This window comes from Callithrix jacchus, chromosome 15 (genome assembly GCF_049354715.1).
Source record: "Callithrix jacchus isolate 240 chromosome 15, calJac240_pri, whole genome shotgun sequence".
Classification (NCBI taxonomy): Eukaryota; Metazoa; Chordata; class Mammalia; order Primates; family Cebidae; genus Callithrix; species Callithrix jacchus.
In genome coordinates, this window is record NC_133516.1 from 64,443,850 (window position 1) to 64,470,420 (window position 26,571).

Consider the following 26,571-nt stretch of genomic DNA (forward strand, 5'->3'; position numbering starts at 1 on the left):
AAAAACTTGTCCATCATATTTGGCTAGAAAGTCAATTACATAGTGGAATATTGCTAAGTCCAAGAATGTTCTTAAAATAATATGGATCAGGAGCTGACATGGTCAGGGATGGAGAGTGTGGCATAATGGTTGACCTTAGCCATATTACCATCTCTTATAACCCTCTGTTTTCTCACCTACAAATGGCTATTCTGCTAGTAACTACCTACCTGTCAGATTGAACTAGAAATTTAGTCATAGATTAGTGCAATTAGAATATTTTTCCTCCTTCTGTCAATTTTTTTTTCAGTTGACACACAAGAGTATCCAGTCCACTAAAACAAAGAAAATAATCACTTTTATTTTTATTCCTGAATGTGCCAGCAGTGCCCTGCAAGCACTGACCTTTTCATTTAACTCTGTTTAGGGTTTGATGCCTACTTTACGTCCCGCACACTTGAAAACAACAGAAGAAATGTATGGTTTGCCGAATACTGGGAGGAAAACTTCAACTGCAAGTTGACAATTAGTGGGTCAAAAAAAGAAGACACAGATCGCAAATGCACAGGTAATTTAATTCTCATTGTCCTTCTCCTATTACTCTACTTGGCTAGCATGAAATGTCTGCATAGTTGACAGAAGGAAGCTTGGCTGGAGACAAATTGAAAAAGTGAATTAAATTTTACTAGATTATTCAGAAAATGGAACAGAAGCATACATCTTGCAGGACAAAAGAAGTACAGACAAGAATGTATTCTTTTCTGCCTGTCTGTCTAGCAGTAATTGACATATTCAGTGATTCTTTGAATTCAGAAGGGGTCATGTTGCTTGAATGCTCTCGTTCGTAAATGTTAGTTCACGTTCCAGCGAGGGGTATGAAGTCATTTTCACATAGACAAAAATCTCTAACAAATCCATGCCATTGCTGGATTTAACTGTTACCATGGACAGTGTACTTGATTAAAGAAACAGAGTGATTGGGTTAGAATAATGAGAATTCCGAATAATTTTCGTAACGTCTAAGTTAATGAGTTACCTGCTATTTAAAATATTCACTGCTCCTTATATGTAACCTTGCAAGTAAAAAAAATCTGTGTTTAAGTTAGAAGAAAAATCACACCCTCATTCATTTATTCACTCACAAATATTTACTGGATGACTCCTTTCTGCTATGTACTGTGCCAGGCACTGGTGGTCCAGTGGTGAACAAACTGAGTGAGAACCTGCTTCTATGTTGCTCAGAGTCTGGTGAAGGGAATTTGACTTTATTCCAGTGATATAGCAAACGAATTCATAATTATAAACTGCATCCATGTTCTGAGTGTTATGAGGACATGTAACTAAGGAAGTTTCTACTCATGTTGAAGGTAGAAGGTGTCTCAAAAGACCCTTTTGAGAGCAGGATACTTTAGTCAAGAAAAAAATGAAGGACTAGGCATTGGCTTGTCTGGGAAGGAAAAGAAGTTAGATAATTCTGATTAAACATGGTAAATGGCTTGCAGTAGGAGGAATTTTTATGCTTTGGAGAATGTGAAAAACAGAAAAAAACATGACTGAAGTACACAGATAGAGAGAATGTATGAGCCAAGGCTGCAGATTTAGAGAGATAGTCAGGAACTAAGTCATTTTAGGATGTATGTAGGCCATGGCTTTTATTCTAAGAGCAGTGGCAACCATGGAAGGGTGTTACACAGAGTATGGCATGATCTACCATCTTATCAACTAGACCTCTTTAAAAAGCCTTTAAGATTTGTAATGATGACCTTCAGGTATAATAAGGTAATAGGGCTGAAATGTTTTATGTATGATCAAGAAAGATACATACATTCATGCGGGACATACTTTCTGCCTCTAGTCCGTCTTTGCGTCATAGCTGTTTGAATACGCATCACCCACATGTTGTAGATTAATCCACTCAACAAGCATCTGTTAATCAGGTAATGCCTGGTATTAGGAACACCATGAAATCTGTGAGGATACTTAAATGTAGTCTCAAGGAAGTTTTCGAGAAACAGGAGCAATACATAAGATATGACCAGAAATATGAATAAAAATAATGATACAAAATCAATAAGATATATATATTAAAGGTATCATTCAGTTAACTGGAATGTCAAATTAACCATTTTGTCCAGCTCATACTGTGTGGCAATAGTTCAGAGTTACGGTCCTTAGAATAGTGGGGGAAAAGGGAAAATATTAATTTAATGTTGACTAGACCTAGGTGACACAAAGCTTTCAAGTGGAAACTGAAAAAATTAGTTTGACATCTGGATAATTTGTCTATATGACAGGGGTTACATTCAAGTGTACCAGAAGTATGTAGATGATTGATGACAGTTTTCCTGGGTTCTTTTTGACATTTCATTTCCTGTAGAGAGTCTGGAAGGTGGAATCGATTGATGGACGTTAGAATTGTCGCAATCTGAGGACATACCTTTGACTTTTAGGAGTTTTAACACAGGCTGTTTCATATGGACCCATGTATTAGGGTTGATCATTGAGAATTTTGGTTTATACAAACCAGTAAACTCATTATGCAAACCTCTACCTTACAAAAATGAAAATAGAAGTGTTTGTGTCTTTCCTAACTAACGTGCTTCCTCCATGTGGATATTTATAATCACATTAACTAAATTACCAGCAGCCCCAAATTATTTGTATGTTCTCCCCTTTCTTCTTCCCTCCTCATTACCTTTTCGGTGATGAGCTCTGCCATATGGAATGGAGTTAGATGCTGTTACCATCACCGTTATCTCTTACTTTTCTACCTATTGGTATTGTGTTCATGTTTTGTTTCTCTTGACCTTACATTTTCCAAATCCAACCATATGTACATCATTATTTGATAGCATTCCAAAAAATACTATTTAAAAAATCATTACATTTATGTATACTTCAATTTGAAAGTGAAGAATCAGTGGGAAAGGTAACCTGGTTACGTGCTTTGGTAACTGGATTTTATGACACCAGAACAGGCACATTAGAAAAGGCAACCAGATGAGGAGGGTAGTAGTCTGGCACTGAAGATCTGCACTGTGACAACAGTGAATGTTTTGATCTGAGGACTGCAGAACATAGCTCCATTCACAGAGCTCCCTCTGTGACTCGGCTCTACTAAAGAATGAGGAAGTCTTACTAATACAACATTCACTCTTAAGATGTGAGCACAAATTAAAATGTAAACCTTTTTTTTCTTTTGGGCTGGGTAGCCTCCTTAGCCATACCAAACTACAATTGTTATATATTAGCTGCAAGTAGACCAGCACTGAATCAGCCATTTGACGAATTTTAAAGATGAGAAATGTGACACATCCTGTTTGGAGGGAACAAATTCCTGAGGTCAGAGTATAACAATGAGTTCTAAAATCACAAGAAAATGCAAAGTCATGAGAAGAATAATAATTATTGAAAAATATTCATTAAAAATGTGAGATAAGCTGTTCATACATCATAATTTTACTTGGGGCTAGATGTGCATGAATTCTTATAGAAAATGACCTGGAAAACTATGTAATCTTTATTTCTGCAAATTATCCATGTTCACACTTAAAGTTTCCTCCAAGCAAGGGATTTTATCACATTCTTTAGTATTTTAAGAACATCCCCACTTTCCTTGATACAGAATCCCAGGGTGTGCCAACCCGAGAGCTAGACATTCTTTCTCTTACCTTCCTTCTGAGTAGCCTAATAACCACTGATGTAGATCAAGCATTGGCAGTGAGCCATCCTACTCATGGGATATGTTGGCTGTCATCACAGTGTGAAATGCAGTTCAGCAAGTATATGGTCGTCCAAGCCATCAAAGAAAACACAGCCTCCATTTGACAGTCACTAAAGCCATTCATGCTACTTTGTGGAAGAGCTACATTTTCTCATGGAGACGGTGCTAGCTATACACACAGTCATCTCTTCTAGAGAGTTTGCCACATACCATTTGTCATTTGCAAGCAGAAATATCAGATGTAATTTTTTTTTTCTGGGTTGTATTTATATTCCCCTACCCAGAGCCCACCAGCTGAGTGTGTTTACCCTTGAGACTTGCCAAGGTGCTGCTGGCACAAAGACCAGTTTAGAGTATGACCTCTTTGAGAATAACATGTTTCTATGGAGATACTAATGGTCAAGGAAAGCAGGAACATTACACAAATGAAGTGACATTTCTGAAAAAAGAGATTGAGGCCATCTTGGAGTAAGAAAAATCATTATACCACAGTGGTTAAGAAACCATAGGTTTCTAAGGACATCCATGACTTCTCATGCCTGTGAGTGCTTGGATAACATCTTTTTGTTTAACCTCTCAAAGCCATTTTTTACTTTTGAAGTGAGAATAGGAAACTTTACATTCGAAATTGTTGAGTGGATTAAATAATTTAAATAAAGGGTCTTAAATTTTATTAGCACACAGTAATAGCTAACAATGGAAATTGCTTTCTGCTGTTCTGAGCTGAATTCAGTGGCCTATGAGGAATTCATGAAGATCCTCTTGTCTGTCACTCCTTAGAGATAAGGATGTGTATCAACTCCAATAAGAAAACAAATATATAAGTATAGACAAGAATTTTTACTGAGGTGCACATTATAGGGTGAGGTATTGAGTATCAAAAAGTTTGCAGATAGGCATCGTACAATGTTATGCTGTGAGTGGAACATGAAGCTCAACGCTTAAGGAAATTTTGTGCTGTAACACTGAGTGGGTGTCCAAGGCTCAATGACACTGGGACACAAACTCTGCATTATAGAAAGTGTTATATTCCAAAATTTCCTCATTTTCTTCTGATGAGCTGTATCCTTACGTAGCTAATGGCATTTATAAGATTTTGGCACTCAACCCGTCTTATCCCAAAGTCTGCTCATTTTCTGAGCAGCTTTATTTTTACATAGCTAATAGCATAGAATATCTTAGCTCCCAAATACATTCTTTAAGCTCAGAAGAAGCTTCTGAGAACATGAATATGTTTGCCTATGACTGGGCAACATCTTATGACGTATCAATCATAACTCATGACTTACCCGAACATTTGTCTAACTAATATCATTGTTGTGTGAAATGCCACTTGAATAGATTTATTAGAGTTACCTTCTTGCTGGAAAGTAGGAACTCACCATTTACAAATCCATCATCTGATGATGGGACAATTTAACGTTCAGAGATTTGTTTTCCTTTTGAGATGACAGAAGATGAATAAAATGGTGACTTTTTTATATAACAATTCTTCACATGTCATTGCTAGGGCTTTCAAGTCACACAATAAGCAAATTCAGTTTTGATTTGTGTCCCTAATCAACCCCTGTTTACTGTGGAAAGATATCAAGGGCTAAAGAGTGTACTCTGATAAATGTCTACATTTCAGAAGTTCAGTATTCTTAAGCTGTGTTTTTCTTTACACCTCACTTCTCCGAGCTGATACTTTAAGTTCTCTTTTTCAGTGGAGCTAAAAACAAGCCTGTTGATAAATGCTGTTAATGAATAAGCCATGTATTTCTTATCTTTTCTTTTCACCAGGACCCAGGCTCATTAGAGTCTATATTATTCGTTAACAAGACAAAGGAATTACACTTAAAATCAAGTGCTCAGAATATATGTGCAGAAATAATTGATGATTATACTCATTAGTTTTTATACTCACTGTCATTTTATTCTATTTTGAATTGACCTTTAATTGTCACATAGGTGTTTTATTGCTAATTTACTTAGCATGATTGAAAAATCCACAGCAAATTGTTATAGATAATGCGTAACCCTTTGGTACTCTAAGACTTTTTGAAACCTTTTTGATGAGAAGCAATGTCAAATGCAATTTTTATACCTTTGTGCTTTCTTAAACAGAGGCTTGCCACAAACTAATTATGATTTTAACTCTGGGAGTATCCATTATAGGATTATGTGTTAATATGGTCCTTTGTTAAATTTTTATTCTTTGACTCATCTCTAAATATCAGAGTCTTGGTTGACATCTCTCTTGCTGCCGTCACCCTTAAATCTTCCCCTACATACTCCCATAAATTGCTGGTTTCTAATTGTGGGAACTGGAAATATGACAAATTATTAAGAATTTTTGCTTGTTAATTAATTCATTTATTTAAAAATGAATGTTAAATAAATACTAAATCCTCGTAGAAAGGCTAATGTATATAAATTTGTGGATTTAGTAAGACCTTCTACAGCAAATGTTTGGGTAAATTTGCTAATCACATTTAGATACATGGAATACCAAGTAACACAGGATTCTTCAAATTAAAATGGTCTGAATGTCACATCTAAAATCCCTGTTGTTTTTGAAAAACCACTTTAAATGCTTTTTGGAACATAAGATATTGAATAAAAATTCTATGCCCATAAAAGGTGATTGTATTTCTAGACTTTAGCTTTTCATAAATAATTGTTAAAAATAGACTTTATTGTAACATTAAATCATATTAAATATCATGCTAGCTCTATTGCTTTGCTTTTAAGTCACTTAAATATGAAAGTTTATCTTCTTGTATTATTTAAAAATCAATAAAAATTTTTAAAGGCATTTAAAAACAAAAATTTAACCTCTTTTTAAGGGAAACATATCACCACCTATGTTAATTGACAGTTATTCCACTGGATAAGTCTAAGAGATGATAGCAAGATGATTAGAAAATTCTTAATTCTGAGAGCAATAATTAGCATAGCCTTCTGTGTGGTTGTGTATTGTAATAGACACAAAGGTCATAAAATTATGAGTGCAAAAAATTGAACTTTGGTTATTTTCTATAACTTCACTTTGTTTTTCAAATATCCATTCCAATGTTTAGTAGAAAAGTAATCAATCCTTTTAAAATTCTTTATCTTACATAGTCTGCAAGCCTGGATCTTAGTTACAAAGAGATGTTTTTAAAGTCCATGACATGAACATTTTCTATGAGGCTTTGCTCTGAGCCTTTGGCATGCATGATTTTTCACTGGCCATGAATCCATCTCCAGGAATGCATCTTGTCCATCCCTGCCCTTAGTAGTGCACATGTGAGGGTTACTGTATCATGGATTCTTGGTCCCGACCTCAGAACCTCTCCAGGTACAGCTATGGTTTTGATGACCTCCAGCTCCTTCCTACGACCAAGGTTGCTGGAGGTTCTGGAGCCTAGGAGCTCTTCAGTTTTTTGTCTTTGTTTTTTTTAAAGGCGTAATATACTTTTTTTTTTTTTTTTTTTTTTTGAGATGGACTCTCATTCTTGTTGCCCAGGCTGGAGCGCAATGGCGTGATCTTGGCCCACCACAACCTCCGCCTCCCAGGTTCAAGTGAATCTCCTGCCTCAGCCCCCGCCTCCTTGTAGCTGAGATTACGGGAGTACACCACCATGTTCAGTTAATTTAGTATTTTTAGTAGAGATGGGGTTTCTCCATGTTGGTCAGGCTGGTCTCATACTTCTGACCTCAAGTGATATGCCCTCCTTGGCTTCCCAAAGTGTTGGGATTACAGACGTGAGCCACTGTTCCCAGCCTAAAATACCTTTTTAGTACTGTATTTTAAAAAAATAGAGTCAAAGCCCAGGCAACATAGTAAATCTCTGCCTCTACAAACAGTAAAAAAAATTAGCCAGAAGTGGTGACACACATCTGTGGTCCCAGGTACCTACTTTAGGAGGCTGAGGTGGGAGGATAAATTGAGCCCAAGTAGTTGAGGCTGCAGTGAGCTGTGATCATGCCACTGCACTTTAGCCTGGGTGACAGAGCAAGACCTTGTCTCAAACACACAAAAAATAGGGCTATCACAGTAAAACTTTTTGCTCAATGTTCTATCCCTTTAGATCAAGTCAGTGAACTTTTCCTGTCAAGGACAGGAAGTAAATATTTTAGGCTTCATGAATCAGACTGTTTCTGACATAACTACTCTGTTCCCATAACACAAGGTAGCCACAATATATAAACAAGTGAGCAATAAACAAATAATCCCTTACTTTAGACCAGCATTGGCCAATGGAAACTTTTACAATGACAGAAATTTTTTTTCTGACTGTTGAGCACTTGAAACATGACTAATGCAACTAAAGAACTGACCTTTTAAGTTATTTAAAATGTAAACATCCACGTGTGTCTAGTGGCAACTGTACTGACCAGCTCTGCAGAGACTAGGAGCTCTTCAGGAGCTTATACCAGCATTTAAATTTTACATAACCCGTTAGTTTTCTCTTCCCATTGGTTGCCCCTGAATGTCTCGATTATAGGCTTGGAAAGGAGACTAATTTAGATTCAATCATATTCTTCCAAATTTTTTTGTATATGGCATATACTTCATGTCCTGAATACTTCAGTATTTTTGAAGTGCAGAGCCAAGTACTGACCACATAACACTAGCATTTAGTACACAAGTGTCACTCCTTTTTAAATTATTATTGTTTTCTTTTTATTTCCATTGTTCTTCTATGTTTTATTATTACCTTTATTCCCAAAGCAATGAAGAAGAGTTCTGAAACTACCATGGTTAGAAAATAAATAGTGGAGAGGAAATAAAAGGCACATTTGTAGATAAATTAATATGTTAAAATGTTGCCATATGACACTTGCCAAAGTACCACCAAAGTAGATGGATGGCAAGCGAGATCCTTGATTTACTCACAAACTTAGTTTTCCCAAATCTTGACCAGATGACCAAGTGGAGACTGGCTATCTTCAGACTTACGGAATAGAGGTTTATAGATGGACCCTGCGGTAAATGAATTTTTTCCTTCTGCCATTAATACTTCAAAGCATAAAAAGGGTTCTTTACTGAATACTGTTTTAATTCAGAGCATGCTCCCTCAGTTTTTTTCTTGCCACACAGCACTTTAAGTCACCCATGGCAACTGTGTTTAATTCTGTGCAGAATCAAGCCAAGCAGTGGAACACCAACTTGAAAGCCTGGGAGTATTCAGGCAGAGCTCTTTCCATAAATGCTAGAAGCCATAATTATTTGAGCTGTGTGTCATTTCTTTCTCATTAACTCCAACAGGCAACGTCTTTAAAATTGGGAGTTATGGCCTTTCCATATTCAGAAAGTCTGTCAGGCTTGGCTGTTAATGAGAAGGAATTCCTGAACTAGGGGAATTAATGCATATGCATCTTTTCAGCAACAGTTCTTGTAAACAAAGTGCCTCTTATAAGCAATAGAAATATTATAAATTGGATGCTTAGAGTCATTTTAGTAGGTATAAGAAAGTGTTGTGGAAAGACTTATCAAGTATCATCAAGTAAGTTAGAGTAGATTATAGCCTTCCTTAGAAGAGTTTCTAGCAATAGAGGTTTTCTCCTCCCACCCCCACCCACCCAAGAGAAATATGGATACTAAAAGCATTTTAGGTTTTTATGATGTGTGCAGCTTTAAAATTCATTTTCCTACAGAATAAAATGTGATCACAAAATAAATATCAACTATATTTATAAACCCAGATGAAAACTTTCTAGAGCCACTTCTAACTTTGTCTCCCTGATTCTGTGAGGAGGAGATCCAGGTATGTGGGCGAACACATATGGAGGCTGCTAATTTTTTCATTTTCATCCTCAAATAGTATTTATTGTTTATCATCCTGGGCACTGAAAGCTGGGTGGTGGCTGTAAGTATGGCCTCTCTGGTGTAGAAAGACAGCTGCCTGCTTCAGTCTCACTAATTGGTTCATGAAAGAAGTTAAGACTTGAGTCAGGTTGCCTGGGTTTGAATCTCAGCTGTTTCTGTTACTGTGTCACCATGGGCAAGTTTCTCAGGCAATTCTCCATGGTCTTTCCTATCCCCTCATCTGTAGAGCAGGGATAACAACAGTCCCTACTATATAGGCTCGTTCACAAGAATTGAATAGAGCAATATCTGGTAGGGACAGAGGGTGCTCAATGGGTTTAGGTGACATTGTTGTGGTTGTCTTTGTTGATAATGGTGACTGATCCTACTTTTGGCTTTTGTTTAAAAAAAAAAAAAGGCAGGGCCCCTTCATGATTTAAATAGACCATCTTTCTTTTATTTTCATATAAAACATTATTCTTCCTTTACCTTAAATACCTGTTGCCTTATAACAAAACACTTGTATTATGTTTATGTTATTCTACTTGATCCCCATATCAGCCTTGTGAGATAGTCATGGTCAGTAATGCCCTCTGTTTACAGGTTAATACAAAAGACAAACCATGGAGACACTTTATGACTTCTCTGAGAGGATAGCTACCATCAAGAAAAATTTAAAATCCCAACAACCATTGCATACATCCATTTAATTACGTATTCTGTCACTCATTTGATTAGTCAGCAAGTGAATGACAAGTGAGCTGAACTGGGCCAGTGTCTGTGCTGAGCCAGACAACACAGTCAAGGTTTTTTCTTTCAGGAAGCTTTTATTCCAGTACAGGAGGCCGAAGAAAAAAGAAAAGCAGATGTGGAAAATAATTACAAGAAAAAGTAAGAGGCTGAGCTAGAAAATAACAGTAAACAATTTTTCCAGGAATATGTAGTCAGCAGAGATGTTCAAAGCAGCCCTGACTGTCCATGAGAGGTTCTTATTTCCATTACACATATGATGAAATTGTGGTTTGGATCGATCAACCCAATGATACACAGAGCTTATTTCTCCCTATGCTGTTTCTCCTCTCATGCCTAGTTGCCTCCCGAGATCCTTGGAATACTGAACACAAATAGATACTTTCTCATTTTTCAGTATCTTCGTAGTTTTGCTTTTATAGCAATTTTTTCAGTCTGTGACACCAGGCACCTAAAGGCCCCTAGTAGAACATATTTGATAATGATCCTGGATGGATCCCTTTTGGTTCGCACTGATAAACAGCTGTTGTAGAGAAGCGAGCTGACCTTGTTTCTTCTCTCCTTTCCTGAAATTGAAATAGGCAGTATTTTCCAGTTTATGTTCAAACTTCGTTATGCTGATAAAAAGCTAGCAGTTTGTACAAAGAGAAAAGACAGAGCTCAAACCCCTTTTCTCAGAGGCAGCGTAGTTATACAGCAGGGAATTGTAGCCCTGACTGTAAAATTCTATCTGAATATATCTCATTCCCTTGGGACTTTCTGTCCGTTTAGGGTAGGGCAAACACAAACCAGCAGCCTTATTAAAGCAGATGGTGGAGACTGAAATAGTGTGAAACCAAGGTGGTACAAAATAATACCTTTATGGAAACTCAAAGCAGTTTCAGAGTAGCAGTTGTAAATTGAGCTCCCAAAGTGGTCCAATGCACTGGCAGAAGTGGACAATTTACTATGGAAGGAAAATATTGGATTATAAGATGCTATTGCTTTTTTCTTGGAGAAAAAAATGTGCCTGTCACACACAAGTTATGGTCAAGTTTATAACAGTTACATCTTAAAAACTACAAAAGAGTACAAAGAAAAAGATGCCAAGAACCAAGCTGAAACAGTTCTCCTTTCATGCTGAAGTTTACAGAAATCACTACAAGTAGTTATTGGACTTCTAATGTCTGACCATGTGGCTTTTAAGGTGACTATAAATCATTTCTCTTCTTTCTTTCCTTGGATGAATTTTGAGATTACCAAATAAGTGTTACTGAGTTTTAGGAAGCACTAAAATTCTAGATTGGTGATATTTTTAACATGTAAAACTAATTCCACAATATTTAAGACATTTCAGTGGCCATACATTGTTTCTACAAGACTAAAAATCTCAGTGCAGTCTGTAGGACACCTGACAGCAAGGCCCTATCTCATACTCCTGAGACCCTATGGTCTAGTTCTCTGAAGGCATCTGGATTTTTCTTGCCACAGGGCCTTTGTACATGCTATTCCTCTTCCTGGATTTTTTTTTTTCCCAATACAGCTTTTGACACTCACTCACCCTTCACATCTCAGTGTCACTTCTTTAAGGAAGTCTCCACTGAAGCTCCTTCAGGTCTAGGATCTAGGCCTGAGAGTGTAGCTACCAATAAGAAAAATGTAATAATCCCAACGACTAATCACATACATTCATTTAATCATGTACTCTGTTGCTCATTTAATTATTCAACAAGTGAATGGTAAGTGAGCTGCCCTGAGCCAGTGATCTCGGGCAGGTTCTTTGCTATCTGCTCTCCCACCTTCCTTTCCTTCTGAGAGACTCTTGCCTGTTTGTGACACTGTGCTCCTTAGTGTGCATATGAGGTGAATGTCTCTCTCCAGCACCTGGCTTCAAGCTCCATAAAACCACCAGCCCCATCTTCACATCCACGCCCCTAGGCCGGTATCAGGCTTAGAGTAGGAATTTAATAAGTAGTTGATGAGAAGCTACTTGTGGTTGTTGAGAAACTACCAATTTTACTATCCATGCTTAAAATAAAAAAATCTACTTTTCTTAAAACATTTCAATGCAATTGATCAGACTGAAGAAGGAGGAGCAGGTGATTTGTGCTTATGTTTTCCTAAAGGTGCTCAGCTTGCTGCACTTACAAGCACTGAAGTGTCATCTTTTGTTTGAAGACTATCCTGGGCAAATGGATTCAATCAGAGGCTTTGTAGGATCTTTTGGGCTGCATGTGATAAACGTTTCATAAGCCCATTATGTCCTTTTCAACAAGACACAAAAAGAAATGAACAACATCTGCATATATTTGAGTTGACAAGTGTTCCACTTTAAGGAAAAATGTGAAAATCCCCAAATTCAATAAACTGTAATATATTAGCCATTTGTTTCTTTAAAATGAATTTACAAGAAGAAAGGACTAAGAAATGCATCTGCCTCTCAGCTTTGACCACATTTTTTCCGCATTGATCATTTTTACGCTCATACGTGAAAAATTATTGCATTTTATGTGTTATGAAGAAAAATTACATACAGGGTTAAAACTCTAATAGTAAAAATAATCAAATAACTCATGCTTACTAGGTACTTTCTTAAATGATGATGTCTCTTCCTGTAAGCACCCATTCCTGTAGGTGAATACAAATCAAAATAAATAAAAAATCTATATTTTTACAAGTTTTACACTGAAGATTATAATTTTGTGCATCTTTTAAAGTACAGTAAGCACTATTTGTTGAACACTTTGCTATGTGTCAGTCACTCACTGAAGCACTTTGCACGGATGACAGTGATCTTCAAAAGTCCCATTTTTAACCACAATTTTTAGTTGAGAAAAATGAAACCCATTTGAACTATTTTACTCCTCACAGCACCCCTCTGAGATTATGTTTGCTATTTCATAAATGAGTAAATGGAAGCGCAGGAAGGCATTGTAGTCTGCACAAGGATCATACAGCACAAAATGGTAGCTCAGGATCAGGGAGGTTAATGACATGACATGCTTATGGTTGGTCACCAGTTAGAAAGTGGGAGAGCCAGAATCCAAAACAAGGTCTGGCAGACTTCAAAGCCTTAAGTTGCTTTTTGTTTCTTTTGTTCCAAGTTGCCCACCTGGGTTGAGACCCCTCATAGTGAAAATTATGTGCAAGACATTTAGGACCCAGCATCAGCCATTACAGCAGCAAAGAAAAGATATGTAGTGACATATGTCTACAGGCTTCTGTGTTTTGGGACAGAATATGTGAGTCTCTAAAAGGAGCTCACTGCTCTAGGCTTTGTGCTCTTTTGAGTTGGTCCACCAAGGAGTCTATTTCTGCCATTCAATGACTAGTTATTTTGTTATCCCAGAGTAGGGGAAGAATGTGGGCAAAAGAAAAGACTGTCCTTGAAAAAGAGCTTTCCCTTCTCTGATGGAGAAATTTGCAGATGTCATAAATCTGGGAGCATGCCTGTGAGTTGACTTTTCTTCTCCTGGGACAGCCTGTTTGATTGTTCACCCATTTTAATTTTCTTGTGATTTTAACACAATACTATGTGTTCTTTCATTCAAATGCTGAATGACTGTGCTTATGAATGCTTACTCATAAAGAGTGTATTATTCATGGGCTGGGCATGGCGGCTCATGCCTATAACCCCAGCACTTTGGGAGGCCAAAGGGGATGGATCACGAAGTCAGGAAATCAAGACCATCCTGGCCAACATGGCGAAACCCCATCTCTACTAAAAATACAAAAATTAGCTGGACATGGTGGCACACGTCTGTAGTCCCAGCTACTCAGCTATTCAGAAAACGGAGGCAGGAGAATTGCTTGAGCCCAGGAGGCGGTGGCTGCAATGAGCCAAGGTGACACCACTGTACTCCAGCCTGGGCAACAGAGCAGGACTTCATCTCAAAACAAACAAACAAACAAATGAAAAAAACTATTCATGAGTGCTTACTCATGAAAAGAAATAACTTCTCATTATATTGCTCGGATTTGTGGTCCTGGTCTTGCCACTCATGGGAAGACGTTTGCGTACCACTTAGGGTCCTGTGTGGTCCTTCACAGCCATGCAGTCAGATTTTAGATGTCCAATTAACTACTTGTCCTAATAATTTCTATACACTTCAACATAAAATGGGGAAACTTACAATGTTAGCACAGGCAGAACCTCCAATTCTGATAATCCTGTCATCCCAGCATAATAGTAAGAAATTCAGGTACCTTTAAACATTTTTTAAAATTTTTATTTTATGAAACATATACACTATACCTGTTGTTAATTTTCTTGATTATTTAAAGTGTTATATAATAGCCCAGTGACTTCATATACTATTTTTTGCAGAAATTTTACTAAGATTATGAAGTTTGCAAGTATGTTTAAAACACATCAGTACATAACTCAATACCTCTTGCTGCTTCTTTTTTGGAGGATTGCTTTCTTGGGATGCATTTCTAGAAGTTGTTAGATAGAGTAGTAACAAACATGGACTTGGAAGCTAAATCTCCTTGAATCAATTTCAGTTCCTACCTCATTAGCTATGAAGCCTAACACAAGTGACTTTACAACTCTGTGCTTGTTATCTCACTTGTACAATGTTGATGATAATAATTACTTCATAGAGCTTTGTTTTGTTTTGTGTTTTAAGGAGAAGCACTAAATGAATTAATACATGCAAAGTGCTTAGTCCAGTATCTGACATAGGAAGCCTTTGGTAAATGACAATAAAATGCACATGACCTATTTATATCATTACTAATTCAGAGTATAAACATTTTTGGACAATTGAAATATATTGCTAAGCCGTTTTCTGAAAGTACTTTACTAATTTATTCAGCCACTGGTGAAACTACTAAAATATTATCTCTATTTTGATTTGTATTTCTTGGAAAACTTGCAAGATAGAATATTTTTCCATATGTTCGAGTACAGATTTATCTTTTTTATGAGATACACTTTAGAGTCTTTAAATTGTTTTTAATACCCACGTGTCATTTGATCCTCCCTAAAACTCAGAGTTGACAGAGCTGGTAATATTTACAATCTACTAAAGAGAAAGATAAAAGCAAAGTTTTCAGAGGTTTGTTAAGGGGCTTGCTGAACAGTCACTTGGCTAGCATCTGGCAGCACTGGAATTCGAACCAAAATGTTTTGCTTCATTCTTGTAAACAATAAATAATGATACGTAGAAGTAGCAACTTTCTACCATTAAAGAGTTAACATAATTTAAAAACAAAACATAAGCAATGCCTAATTTTTTCCTGTAAAAAGTTTAAACCCTTTGGAAAATATGCTTTAATCATCTTATAAGCTGTTTCCTTCAGCTCATTTTGGAAACCACAAAAGAGAAATTATGCTCTAACTGGCTCCTTAAAATATTTATTAAATGGCACAGAATTAGCTTCAGTTTACAACTTGAAACTGGTAAGGTGGGCATGGTGGTACATGCCTGTAGTTCCAGCTACTCAAAGGCTGAGGCAGGATTGCTTTGAGCCCAGAAATTCAAGATTAGCCTGGGCAATATAGAGAAACCTGATCTCAAATAAATAAGTAAATCTAAAATTAAAAATGAAAAAATACTTGGAAGTAGTTGTGATCTTATGAAGCATAATTTAATGGTTGCAGCCAATAATACCTTTTTAAAATAAATAATAAAATTGTGGCCATATTCAGACACTAACCTGTGGCCTTCTGAACTACTGTATCCTTCCAGTAAAAAATTTATGTAACCTGGGATGTTCGGCTTCTAAGATATTTGGCATGGAAAGCTGTTAGATCTCATACAATAGGCCAGTAGGCATACAAAAAAAAAAATGCTCATTGTCATTCACCAGAGAAATGAAAATTAAACCACAATGAAATTCTACTACACAGAAATAAAATGAAAAAGATTGATAACATCTAACATCAGAGAAATATGGAGGAGCCAGCATTTTATGTGTTGCTATTAGAATGTAAATGCTATAACTTTAGAACACTTCTTTAAAAGTTAAGCACATTCAGATCTGTGCTACACAACTCTACTCCTAAGCATTTATCCGAGAGAAGTGAAAGCATATGTCTACAAAACTCTTCTGCAGAAACGTTCATATCGGCTTATTCTTAAGAGCCCTGTCGGGGGTGGGGGCAGTCCTCCATTGGCCTCTCTTGTTTTTGCTTATTTTGCAAGTAGGGGCACTGATTATCTTTTTAAGATGTTTCTGTAGCAAATAGTCTCAGAAGATACAGACAGGCTATCCCTATGGAGCACAGGGAAGTTTGCCTACTAGCAATTATAATAAACTAATATCTCTATCTAGAAACAAGGTCAGATAGGTTTTCTTAAATTCCTTTATAAAAAAATTGAGTTTCTGAAGTTCAGAGTTTGACTGATATAACAGAAACCCACTGTGCCTTCTTCATCCACATAGACCACTCTGCATTACCCGCACTGGATCTGAGGGAGTTGTGGGAGGAGCCCAGTGCAAACATAATGAATGTGCTTGTTCCCATGCTTGGCTCTGACCCAGGGGTCCGATATCTTCAGCTGTCACTTATGAAACTATGTTGAGCTAACTTGACACATGTTGGGTACACTCGTAGACCCTTCATGATTCTTGGCAAACCCCAAATTGGAAATCACCCAGATGTGCATCAAAAGGAAAGTGAATTATCAAACTCTAGTATAACCGATCAGTAAAATAATATCTATCATTTAAAATAAGAATGGATTGTTGATATATGCAACAAAATGGATAAATCTCAAAATTTTGTGTCTGAGTAAAATAACCCAGACCCCCGAAGTACATATTGTATGATCCTATTTACTTGAAAGTCTTGAATAGACAAAACTAATTTATGATGCTAGGTTACAAAGCAAAGCTCCTCCTTAATGGGTGGAGATTTCTAGGGGTTGAAATATTCTTCATATTGATATGCCTTTGTCAAAACTGATTAAACGGTTCACTTATAACTACACAGAACGCAATTCCACTAAAAATATTTGGCTGGGTGTGGTGGCTCATGCCTGTAATCCTAGCACTTTGGGAGGCCAAGGAGGATGGATCACCTGAGGTCAGGAGTTCAAGACCAGCGTGGCCAACATGGTGAAACCCCATCTCTACTAAAACACAAAAATTAGCCTGGCATAATGGCAGGTGCATATAATCCCATGTACCCAGGAGGCTGAGATGGGAGAATTACTTGAACCCAGGAGACAGTGGTTGCAGTGAGCCAAGACTGCACCATTGCACTCCAGCCTGGGTGGCTGAGCAAGACTCGGTCTCAAAATAAATAAATAAATAAATAATTCACACATTGGATTGAGCATCAAACAGCTCGAGTTCTATAACTTGACTAACCACTTGTTATCTGTATAACTTCGGGTAAGTTATTTAAATTATCTCAGTTTTCTTGCCCGTAAAATGTCAATAATAATAATAGCAAACACCTCACTGCATGATTATTTTATAAAATAAGATAATGAATGTAAAGTGCTTAGAACAGTTTTGGGAGTGTAGAAAACATTGCACAAATGCTAACTGTTGTTCACTGCAATACTCTCTACAAATGTTAGACAACCTGAATCTGGTAGTTATGGGAGTAAGGACAGATGTGTGTGGAGCAATGTATAGACTTCATTATAGGTCAATAAATGTGCATTCAAATGCTAACTGCTAAGGTTTAAAAACCTGGCGCAATGTTTTTACTGTTCGTTAGTCCTGAGAAGAAGTCCGATGGGCCACATAGCTAGGTTAGGGAACTGATTTGACTTTAAGCAGTGTGGCTTCCCAGATACAGGAGAGGATATCTGCAGGCCGCAAGGTAGATTGCTAAATCTGAGACTCAGGCATGAAGCTGAAACTGCTTTGGGAGAAATAAAGTAGTAGCAGGTTTTGCCTTCTGGATTCCAGCAGATACTATTTTCAAGAAAAGTATGTCTTTAAGCCACAGGAGCTCAAAAATTTTAAATTAAAATTAATCAACCATTATTAGATGATAATTAAAGCTCATAAAACACAACACTGTGAGTGAAAAGCCAACATAAACAAAGATAATATATATAAATAAACCAAGGAATTCAGTTTAAAAAAAATAATTAGAAAAAATAGATTTAGAATAAAAACCATGCATAAAATAGATGAATGAATGTGGAATCCTGCCAAAGTGTTCTACCAACCAAAGGCTATCAAAAAAGATAAAATACTGAATGGATGGGTTATACAAAGATTAGATGTAGGCAAAGAGAGAATGTATAAACTAGAACATATATCTGAAAGAAAATGCATCACAGGACAATAGAGAAGAGCAAATATGAAAGCATATGGAGGATAAGGGAGTTAATGCAACACTAATCAGCACTGGGTCCCAGAAGTGAATAACAAGAATGGAAATGAAGGAATTTATAAAGAGATAGTGAGTAAAGATTTTTCACAACTGAAGAAAGACAACAGTCCATAGATCAAGAAAAGCTAGAAATGTCAACCAGAATAAATAAAGAAGGAAAGTAGAGAGTAATAGAAGAGATCAGGGAAGAAAGAAATCTTCCATGGACACAATAGTGGTAAAAGTGCATGATTCCCAAGACAAAGAGAATATTTTGATAGCCAGGTTTCAGTCTCAACTTCCAGTTGACTGGAATCATTTTTATGTACCTTGGTGCAAGTGTTATCTTGGGAATCAAGACATCTACATAAGCCACGATCTAATGTACACCCATGGAAAACACTGTGTTTGCATGAGTCATTTGGCATAACAGTGATGAGACTGTTTATACTTTCACTCCTTACCAGAGCTCACTGTTCTGCTGGAGAAACAGCACTATATATTGATTACAGTTAAGAGCACATACTTCCTTTTGTGGGATGCTGTTCCCACCTTGCAGTGTGTTGTCGACCAGCTGGCACAATAACCAAGTCTTCAGTAAACTATTCTGTCATTTTTGTTAGGCCAGGTAGAAGGGTATGTGTTAAGACAGACCAGTGAATCCCGTCATATTGCCTTACTCTGTTTCAGCATAAAGGGTTACATGGTAAAAATAATGTGAGTGATGCCATGAAAGTGAATGAGGCTTAAGTGATTCTATAGGTGGTGGTCCAAGTATCTTTTCAAATCTCTTCTGATGAACAGTTTTCTTCCAGGACTGTTCTAGATCAAAGATACACATGCCACATTTATTGACACAACTAAAATATATTCCCTAAGGAATGCTGAATATCTGTAGAAGGCTTACTAAAAATGGGATTGAAAATAGAATTTGGTCTGGATCATGATAAAAATGGTCTCATCCTGTCTCATCTGTGAAGTTTTTAGTACGTATACAAATGAGAGAAGCATCAGTTTTATTTCAATTGCATCCAGTCTATATACCAATATGGAGAAAATGGACATCTTAATATTGAGCCTTTAAATTCATCAGTATCATATACCTCTCTATTTAAATCTTTGATTTCTCTCTTGTGTTGTTATTTTCATTATATGGATTTCGTATATATTTTTGTTAAATTCAACCCTAAGTTTTTCATATTGCCATGCCACTGTAAAACAGTATCCTCAGAATTCTTTTTCAATTGTTAATGCTACCATGACTGAAATAGAATTAATACTGTATGTAGACCTTGAATATTATAAATTTTCAATGTTTATTAGTTACAGTAGCTCATTTGTAGATTTCTTAGGATTTTCTATATAGATGATCACATTATCTGTGACATCATGCTTTCGTATTTCAATGCATTTTGTCTGGCTTTATTGCACTGATCAGGACTTCCAAATACAATATTGAATAGAAGTAATAACACTAGTACCTTACCTGTTCCAAATCTTAGGGTAAGTCAATCTGGCACCAATGAATATGATCACAGCTGTAGAGGTTTTGCAAATGTTTGTAGACTTTCTATATCATGTTGAAAGAGTTTCTTTTTATTTTGTTTGCTGAATTTTGTTATCACAAATGGATGAATGTGTCAAAGGATATTTGTACTATTGAGATCATAATATTTTTATTTTTTAGTTAACATCATAAAGTATATTGACTGATTTTCAAATATTAAGGTTGCAATCCTAGAATAAACCATAGTTGATCATGATGTATCTATTTTTTTATATAATGCTGTATTTGATTGGATAATATTTTGCTAAGGAATACTATACCTATTGTTATCTGGGTATTGGTTTATAGTTTTCTTCTCTGTAGTGTCTTTTTCTGTTATTGGTGTGAGATTTATGTTGGCCACAAAAAAATGAGTTAGAAAATGTGCCCACCTCTTCTACTCTCTGAAAGAATTCATGCATATTTTAGTAACGTTGTATACTCTTAAAATATTTAGCAGAATTCACAAAGGTAATCGTCTCAGCCTGGAGTTTATTTTCTGGGAAGATTTTCAAATCTATATTCAATATATTTAATACATACAAAGCCATTCAGATTATGTATTAGTTCTTAAGTGAGGTTGGTAATTTAATATCTCTTAAATTTTTTTCATTCTACCTAAATTATTTAATTTATTGGCAAAAAGTTGTTCATAATATTTTCTTATTAGTATCTGTCACATCTGTAGTGATGAGGCTTCCTTCATTTTCTTTCTTTTTTCTTTTATTTGTTTTTATTTTTATTTTTTTCTGAGACAGGTTCTCACTGTTTTGTCTAGGCTGGAGAATAATGCCTTGGTCTCGGCTCACTGCAGCCTTGACCTCCCAAGCTCAAGCAATTCTTCAGCCTCAGCCTCCCAGATAGCTAGGACTACAGGTGTGTGCCATCACGCCTGTGGAGTTTTTCTGTATTTTTAGTAGAGGCAGGTTTTCACTATGTTGCCTAGGCTGGTTTCAAACTCCTGAGCTCAAGAGATTCACCCACTATGACCTCCCAAAGTGCTGGGTCTGCAGATTGAGCCACTGTGCCCAGCCATGCCTTCTATGTTTTTTATTTTTTTTCTTTATTTCTTGATTAGTTTGTCCTAGAAATTTATCTTTTTTTTTTTTCTTGAAATGGAGTTTCACTCTTGTTGCTCCTCAGGCTGGGGTGCAATGGTGCAACCTTGGCCCACTGCAACTCCTGCCTCCTGGGTTCAAGCAATTCTCCTGCCTCAGCCTCCCAAGTAGCTGGTATTACAGGCACCCACCACCACACTGAGCTAATTTTTGTATTTTTAATGGAGTCTGGGTTTCACCAGGTTGGCCAGGCTGGTCTCATATTCCTGACCTCAGGTGATCCACTTGCCTTGGCCTCACAAAGTTCTGGGATTACAGGTGTGAGCCACCACTCCCAGCCTTATCAATTTTATTAACCTTATAAAAACAAGTTTTGTTTTCTTTATTTTCTCTGTTGTTCTCTAGTTCATCTATTTCTACTGTTGTCTTTATATCCCTGTTTCTGGTAACTATTTTGTTTACTTTTTCTCCTCTTCTTTCTTCTTCTCTAGGTTGTTAAGAAGAGGTGTAGGGCTGGGCGCGGTGGCTCACGCCTGTAATCCCAGCACTTTGGGAGGCCGAGGCGGGTGAATCACGAGGTCAAGAGATCGATACCATCCTGGTCAACATGGTGAAACCCCGTCTCTACTAAAAATACAAAAAAATTAGCTGGGCACAGTGGTGCGTGCCTGTAATTCCAGCTACTCAGGAGGCTGAGGCGGGAGAATTGCCTGAACCCAGGGGGTGGAGGTTGCGGTGAGCTGAGATCGCGCCATTGCACTCCAGCCTGGGTAACAAGAGCAAAACTCCGTCTCAAAAAAAAAAAAAAAAGAAAAGAAAAAAAGAAGAGGTTTAGATTAGGATTCAGCAAACTTATCCTGAAATAGATAATACACATTTTAGAATTAGAGTTATGTACAGTCTTTGTCTTACATTATTTTCTTTTTCTTCTTTTTTTTAACCATATTGTTTAACATTTAAAAGCCATTCTTAGTTTGTGGGACAGAGAAGAACTTGTGGGCCATACTTTGTCTACCCCTGGCTTGGTTCATTGATTTGTAGCCTTCATTTTTTTATTATAGAACATCCAATGCTTCAAATTTTACTGTTTTTAGTATCAAAATATATAGGATATGGCTAAAGCAACTCTGAATTCTGTCATGCTCCTCTGAAGAGTACGCCGTTTTCTAGAAGGTAGTGTCCTGGAATCACACTGCACACTTGCAGCTACTTATATATCTCTCCAACCCTCGCCAGTTCCCACTTCTGCTCTTTTCAGCCTGGACTTCTATGGGCCTCCCCTGTGCCTACAAACTTTGCAGTCAGTCAGGTATTTGGGCACACATTGGGCTCACCTTCTGTGTTTCCTTGCTTGCAGAAACACCCCTAATTTCCAGTTTCTCTGTTGACTTTGAATTCTATATTCTGACCTCACATCTTTTATTATTATTATTTTTTATTTTTTTCTTATCTTTTTTTTGAAAGGAGAGAAGGAAAGAAAAAAAAGGAGTGAAGGAGAGGAAGAAAGAGGAAGAAAAAGAGGGAGAGAGGATGGGAATATTGCTTTATTCTAAAAATGGGTATTAATAATGGCCGATCAATATTTTGTGTAAAGTGGAGAATGTATATTTTGTGTATTTAAAATGGAGAGCTCTATAAATATTTATTAAGTTTACTTGTTTCGGATCTGAGTTCAAGTCCTGGATGTCCTTATTAATTTTCTGTCTCGTTGAGTCTAAATCTCTTTATGGGTCTTATGTATCTGGGTGTTAGGATCGTTAGCTCTTATTGTTGCATTGATCCTTTTACCACTATATCTTTGTTGCTTTGAAATCTATTTTATCAGATGCGAGAATTGCAACTCCTGCTTTTTATTTATTTATTTATTTTTGCTCTCCATTTAGTTGGTAAGTCTTTCTCCATCCCTTTGTTTTGAGTCTTTGTGTATCTTTGGATGTGAAATGCGTCTGGATGTAGCATACCGTTAGGTTTTGACTGTGTCTTTTGATTGGGGGATTTAGTCGACTTAAATTTAGTGTTACTGCCATTTGATGTTAACTGGCTATTTTATCCATTCGTAGATATAAATTCTTTATGTTGATGCTCTTTACTTTTTGGTATATTTTTAGAAAGGCTAATACTGGTTGTTCTTTTCTAGGAATAATGCTTCTTTCAGAAGCTCTTGTAAAGCAGGCCTGGTGGTAATAAAATCTCTGAGTACTTGCTTGTTCATAAAAGATTTTATTTTTCCTTCAGTTGTGAAGCTCAGTTTGGCTGGATATGAAATTCTGGGCTGAAAGTCCTGTTCTTTAAGGATGTTGAATATTGGCCCCCACTCTCTTCTGTCTTGTAGGGTTTCTGCTGAGAGATCTGCTGTATAAGTCTAATAGGCTTCCCTTTGTGGGTAACCTAACCTTTCTCTCTGGCTGCCCTTAGTATTTTCTCTTTCGTTTCTCCTTCATCATCATTATTATTATCATCATCATTTCACCCTTCATATGTGTTATTTGCTTTAGTTTTTGGAGATCACTTCATGATTTCATTGGATGCAACAGATACCAAGTCGAAGGTATACTCATGACAACTATTATTTCCTTTCACAACAACCCTGTGCTTTTATTATTCATTTTTGTTTCCTAGAGTAACTAGCCATGTAGATGGTAAGTGGCAGAGCCAAGATTTGAGACTAACTGCAAATCCAATCTCTTCTACTCTTCTAAAGCTCTTATTTCCTATTTCTAAAAGAGTGAGGTAATGCGGTCTATTTCATAGTACTGTTGTGAGTTAAGTGAGTTCAATTTTAACGACCCAAATCTGGTGCCTTCTCTTAGTAGATTTTTTTAAATGTTTGCTCTTTCCTTTTTTCCCATCCTTTCTCTATCCACTTGTCTCCCCATCCACTCTGTTACTAAGTCCCACTTAGCTTTCTACAAAATAATCTCAGTCATAAGTCAATTATTTATTGTGCTAGATTCTGTGAGGAGTCTATAATCCTCACTGCTACCACTGCAGTTCAAAACATCTTCACCACATGCCTCAATTTTTAAAATAGTCCTATCTAGAATTATTGCCTCCAGTCCTAGATTCTAAATTAATTGATTATGTAAATTTATTGTGTTCTTCATTTCTTAACTAATTATGTTTATTGTCTCTATTATTTCTTTTTTTCTAAAATTGTGTCTTGCCTGGCCTTATGTTCTTATTTATAGCTGATTCATGTCTGCCTGGCTTCCTTCTTTTACTTCTTCTTTCCTTTCCTTCTCTTCCTGTATTTCTTCCAGCTACCTGCCTCTCTCAACAACCATAATATAATTATTTAATTCTTTGTGTCTTTGCATAGTCTAATGCTAGGCTAGGAGCAAATAGGGAAACTGTGCAGAGAGATCAAACATTGAGAATTAGTAGAAGTCTCTGTAATGATATAACATGTAAGCTAGAATTTGAGAGTAGTAGCTAGTCAGAATGAGAGTTTTTCAAATAGAAGAGAGAGGAAATTGGAATATGTTTGGAATTTATAACAAAAAAAAAGAAAAGGTCACAGAACATGAAATATAATGAGAGAGTGTGGGTCTAGTATGTGACTGAAGGGAGTCAGATCACACTGAGCCTCATAAACTATGTTGAGTTTCTGATTTTTAAGTAAATGAAGTGGGGAACGGGTGAGGACTTTCAGTCAGGGGAGTGTCACGGCCTAGTTTGCCATTTAATGATAGGTTGACCACCATATGAAAATTATGTTAAAAAGGTGCCAGGATAGACATTGTGAGACCAGTGAGGGGGCCATACAGCAGTCCAGGTGAGATAGGATGATGACTTGGAGAAGGGCAGTGGCTGTAGAGATGGAGAGAAGAAGACAATTGTGCTAAATATATGAGAATCAGAATCTCTGCAATTTGATCATTGGTGAGATATGGGGAAATGAGACCAATCATGACACCCCCATTTCTGGCTTACATGGCTGGATGTATCAGTGAGAATCCAAGCAGAAGTGATGGCTCACTCAAAGGGAATTACTTAAAGAGAGTCTCACAAAGGGTTAATGTCCAAAGGGGCCAGAAGAGTTTCTTAAGAAGGCAGTGAAGGATATTGCAGTACCTCTGGGCTAATAACATGGAGAAATACCACTCCAAACTAGAAAGGGCAAGCAGACAGAGTGGTTAACAGAAGCCTGGGAGAGCAAATGTAAGGAGAGGCTGCCTAACAGGGAGGTAGCCAGACAAATAAAGAGCAGCACCAAACCACCCTCCATCCCTTTAGTCTTCTGCCTTTGACTCCCATCGACCAAATGAGTTAGATGTCAAAAGGTAAGAGATCTCCATATTTGTTCATCACAGTGTTTCTCAAGGTGTAGAGAATGGTTCCAGGTTCATCTGGGGGATACACTGAATATATACAGCACAGGAGCTGTCATGTATTTATGCAGCCCAGATCTGGAGGGTTTGAAGGAACCAGAGTTTAACTGCAGAGACATTGAATCCAATATACCCATAAGACATACAACTGGAAGGGTTTTGAAGGCAAATCAATGTATAGGTGTAGAACTCAGAAGTCTGTGCTACACATACAAAGTATTAATTCATCAATTGTTGATAGTTAATATCATTAAAATGAATAAAATTGCCCAGGAAGCAGTGCACGTGAGGAGAAGGAAAATACGGATCCCAAATCCTGAGACTCATTTGATAAAGAGGGATGTGAACACTGTTGGGGAAAAAAAATTGTCCATGGATACCAAACTCTGATACTCATATTATAAAAGGGACATAAACATGATTGGGAGAAAATCGTCCATGGGTCTCTCACGTTTCTGAACATGTTGTGAGGAAAAACAGTGTCTGCTTTTGTTCCAGACTACCTTTCCAAGGGCATTTGTAGAGCAAACAACTTTGGAAGTTGGAGATAATGTTTCTCTTCAGAGAAAAGGTCAGCAATATTTACTGTCTGGGATCAAAGACCCAGCTCTCTAAGCTCAGAGTCCTCTCCTGTAACATAACCCATGGTGTCACTTGGTTCTTTTTCTGTCAGCCTATGTGAATTAGGGCTCCAGGAACCAGAGACAGAAAAGGTTGATACTCTGGCTACAACTGTTTCTGTGAAAAATAACACCTATCATTCCTGCCCCATGATTCTTTATCTTCCACCAACACCTAAAACTGTGGCAGGCTAACTTGGAGATATGATAAAATCCCAGACCCTTCACAGGTTGTGACAAACAAGTCAAGACTTACAAGGGTTAAGAATAAAAGGAACAGGAGTTCTGTGTGTGCTGTTTTACACAGGGAGGAATACATTACAGAATGCGAGTGGGAAATAAGAACACTGAGATACGTGGTACATGGGACTATGCAAGGGGGGAAAACTTCTATTTCAAAGAGCCCTAGGGGATGCCGTGTTCTCAGTAAACCTTCAGGTTTTAGTTAAGGAAGTATTTGAAAACCGAAATAAGGTTGTATTGAGGAGGGTTCAGTGTGGATTAAGAGTTCCAGAGCACAA

General features: G+C 37.0%; 1 protein-coding gene across 15 annotated transcripts in view; it reads left to right on the top strand.

Moving 5' to 3' along the window:
* GRM7 (glutamate metabotropic receptor 7) overlaps positions 1-26,571 on the top strand; it is an 890,997-nt gene that overhangs the window by 543,774 nt on the left and 320,652 nt on the right. For all 15 annotated transcript variants that reach the window (XR_013527454.1, XR_013527455.1, XR_013527457.1 and 12 more), the window contains one exon: positions 407-547. Coding sequence is in view for 8 of the 15 variants with exons in the window: in XM_003734881.6 (XP_003734929.1) it covers positions 407-547 (141 nt within the window). In the remaining 7 variants the exon portion in view is untranslated. The remainder of the gene's footprint in view (positions 1-406; positions 548-26,571) is intronic.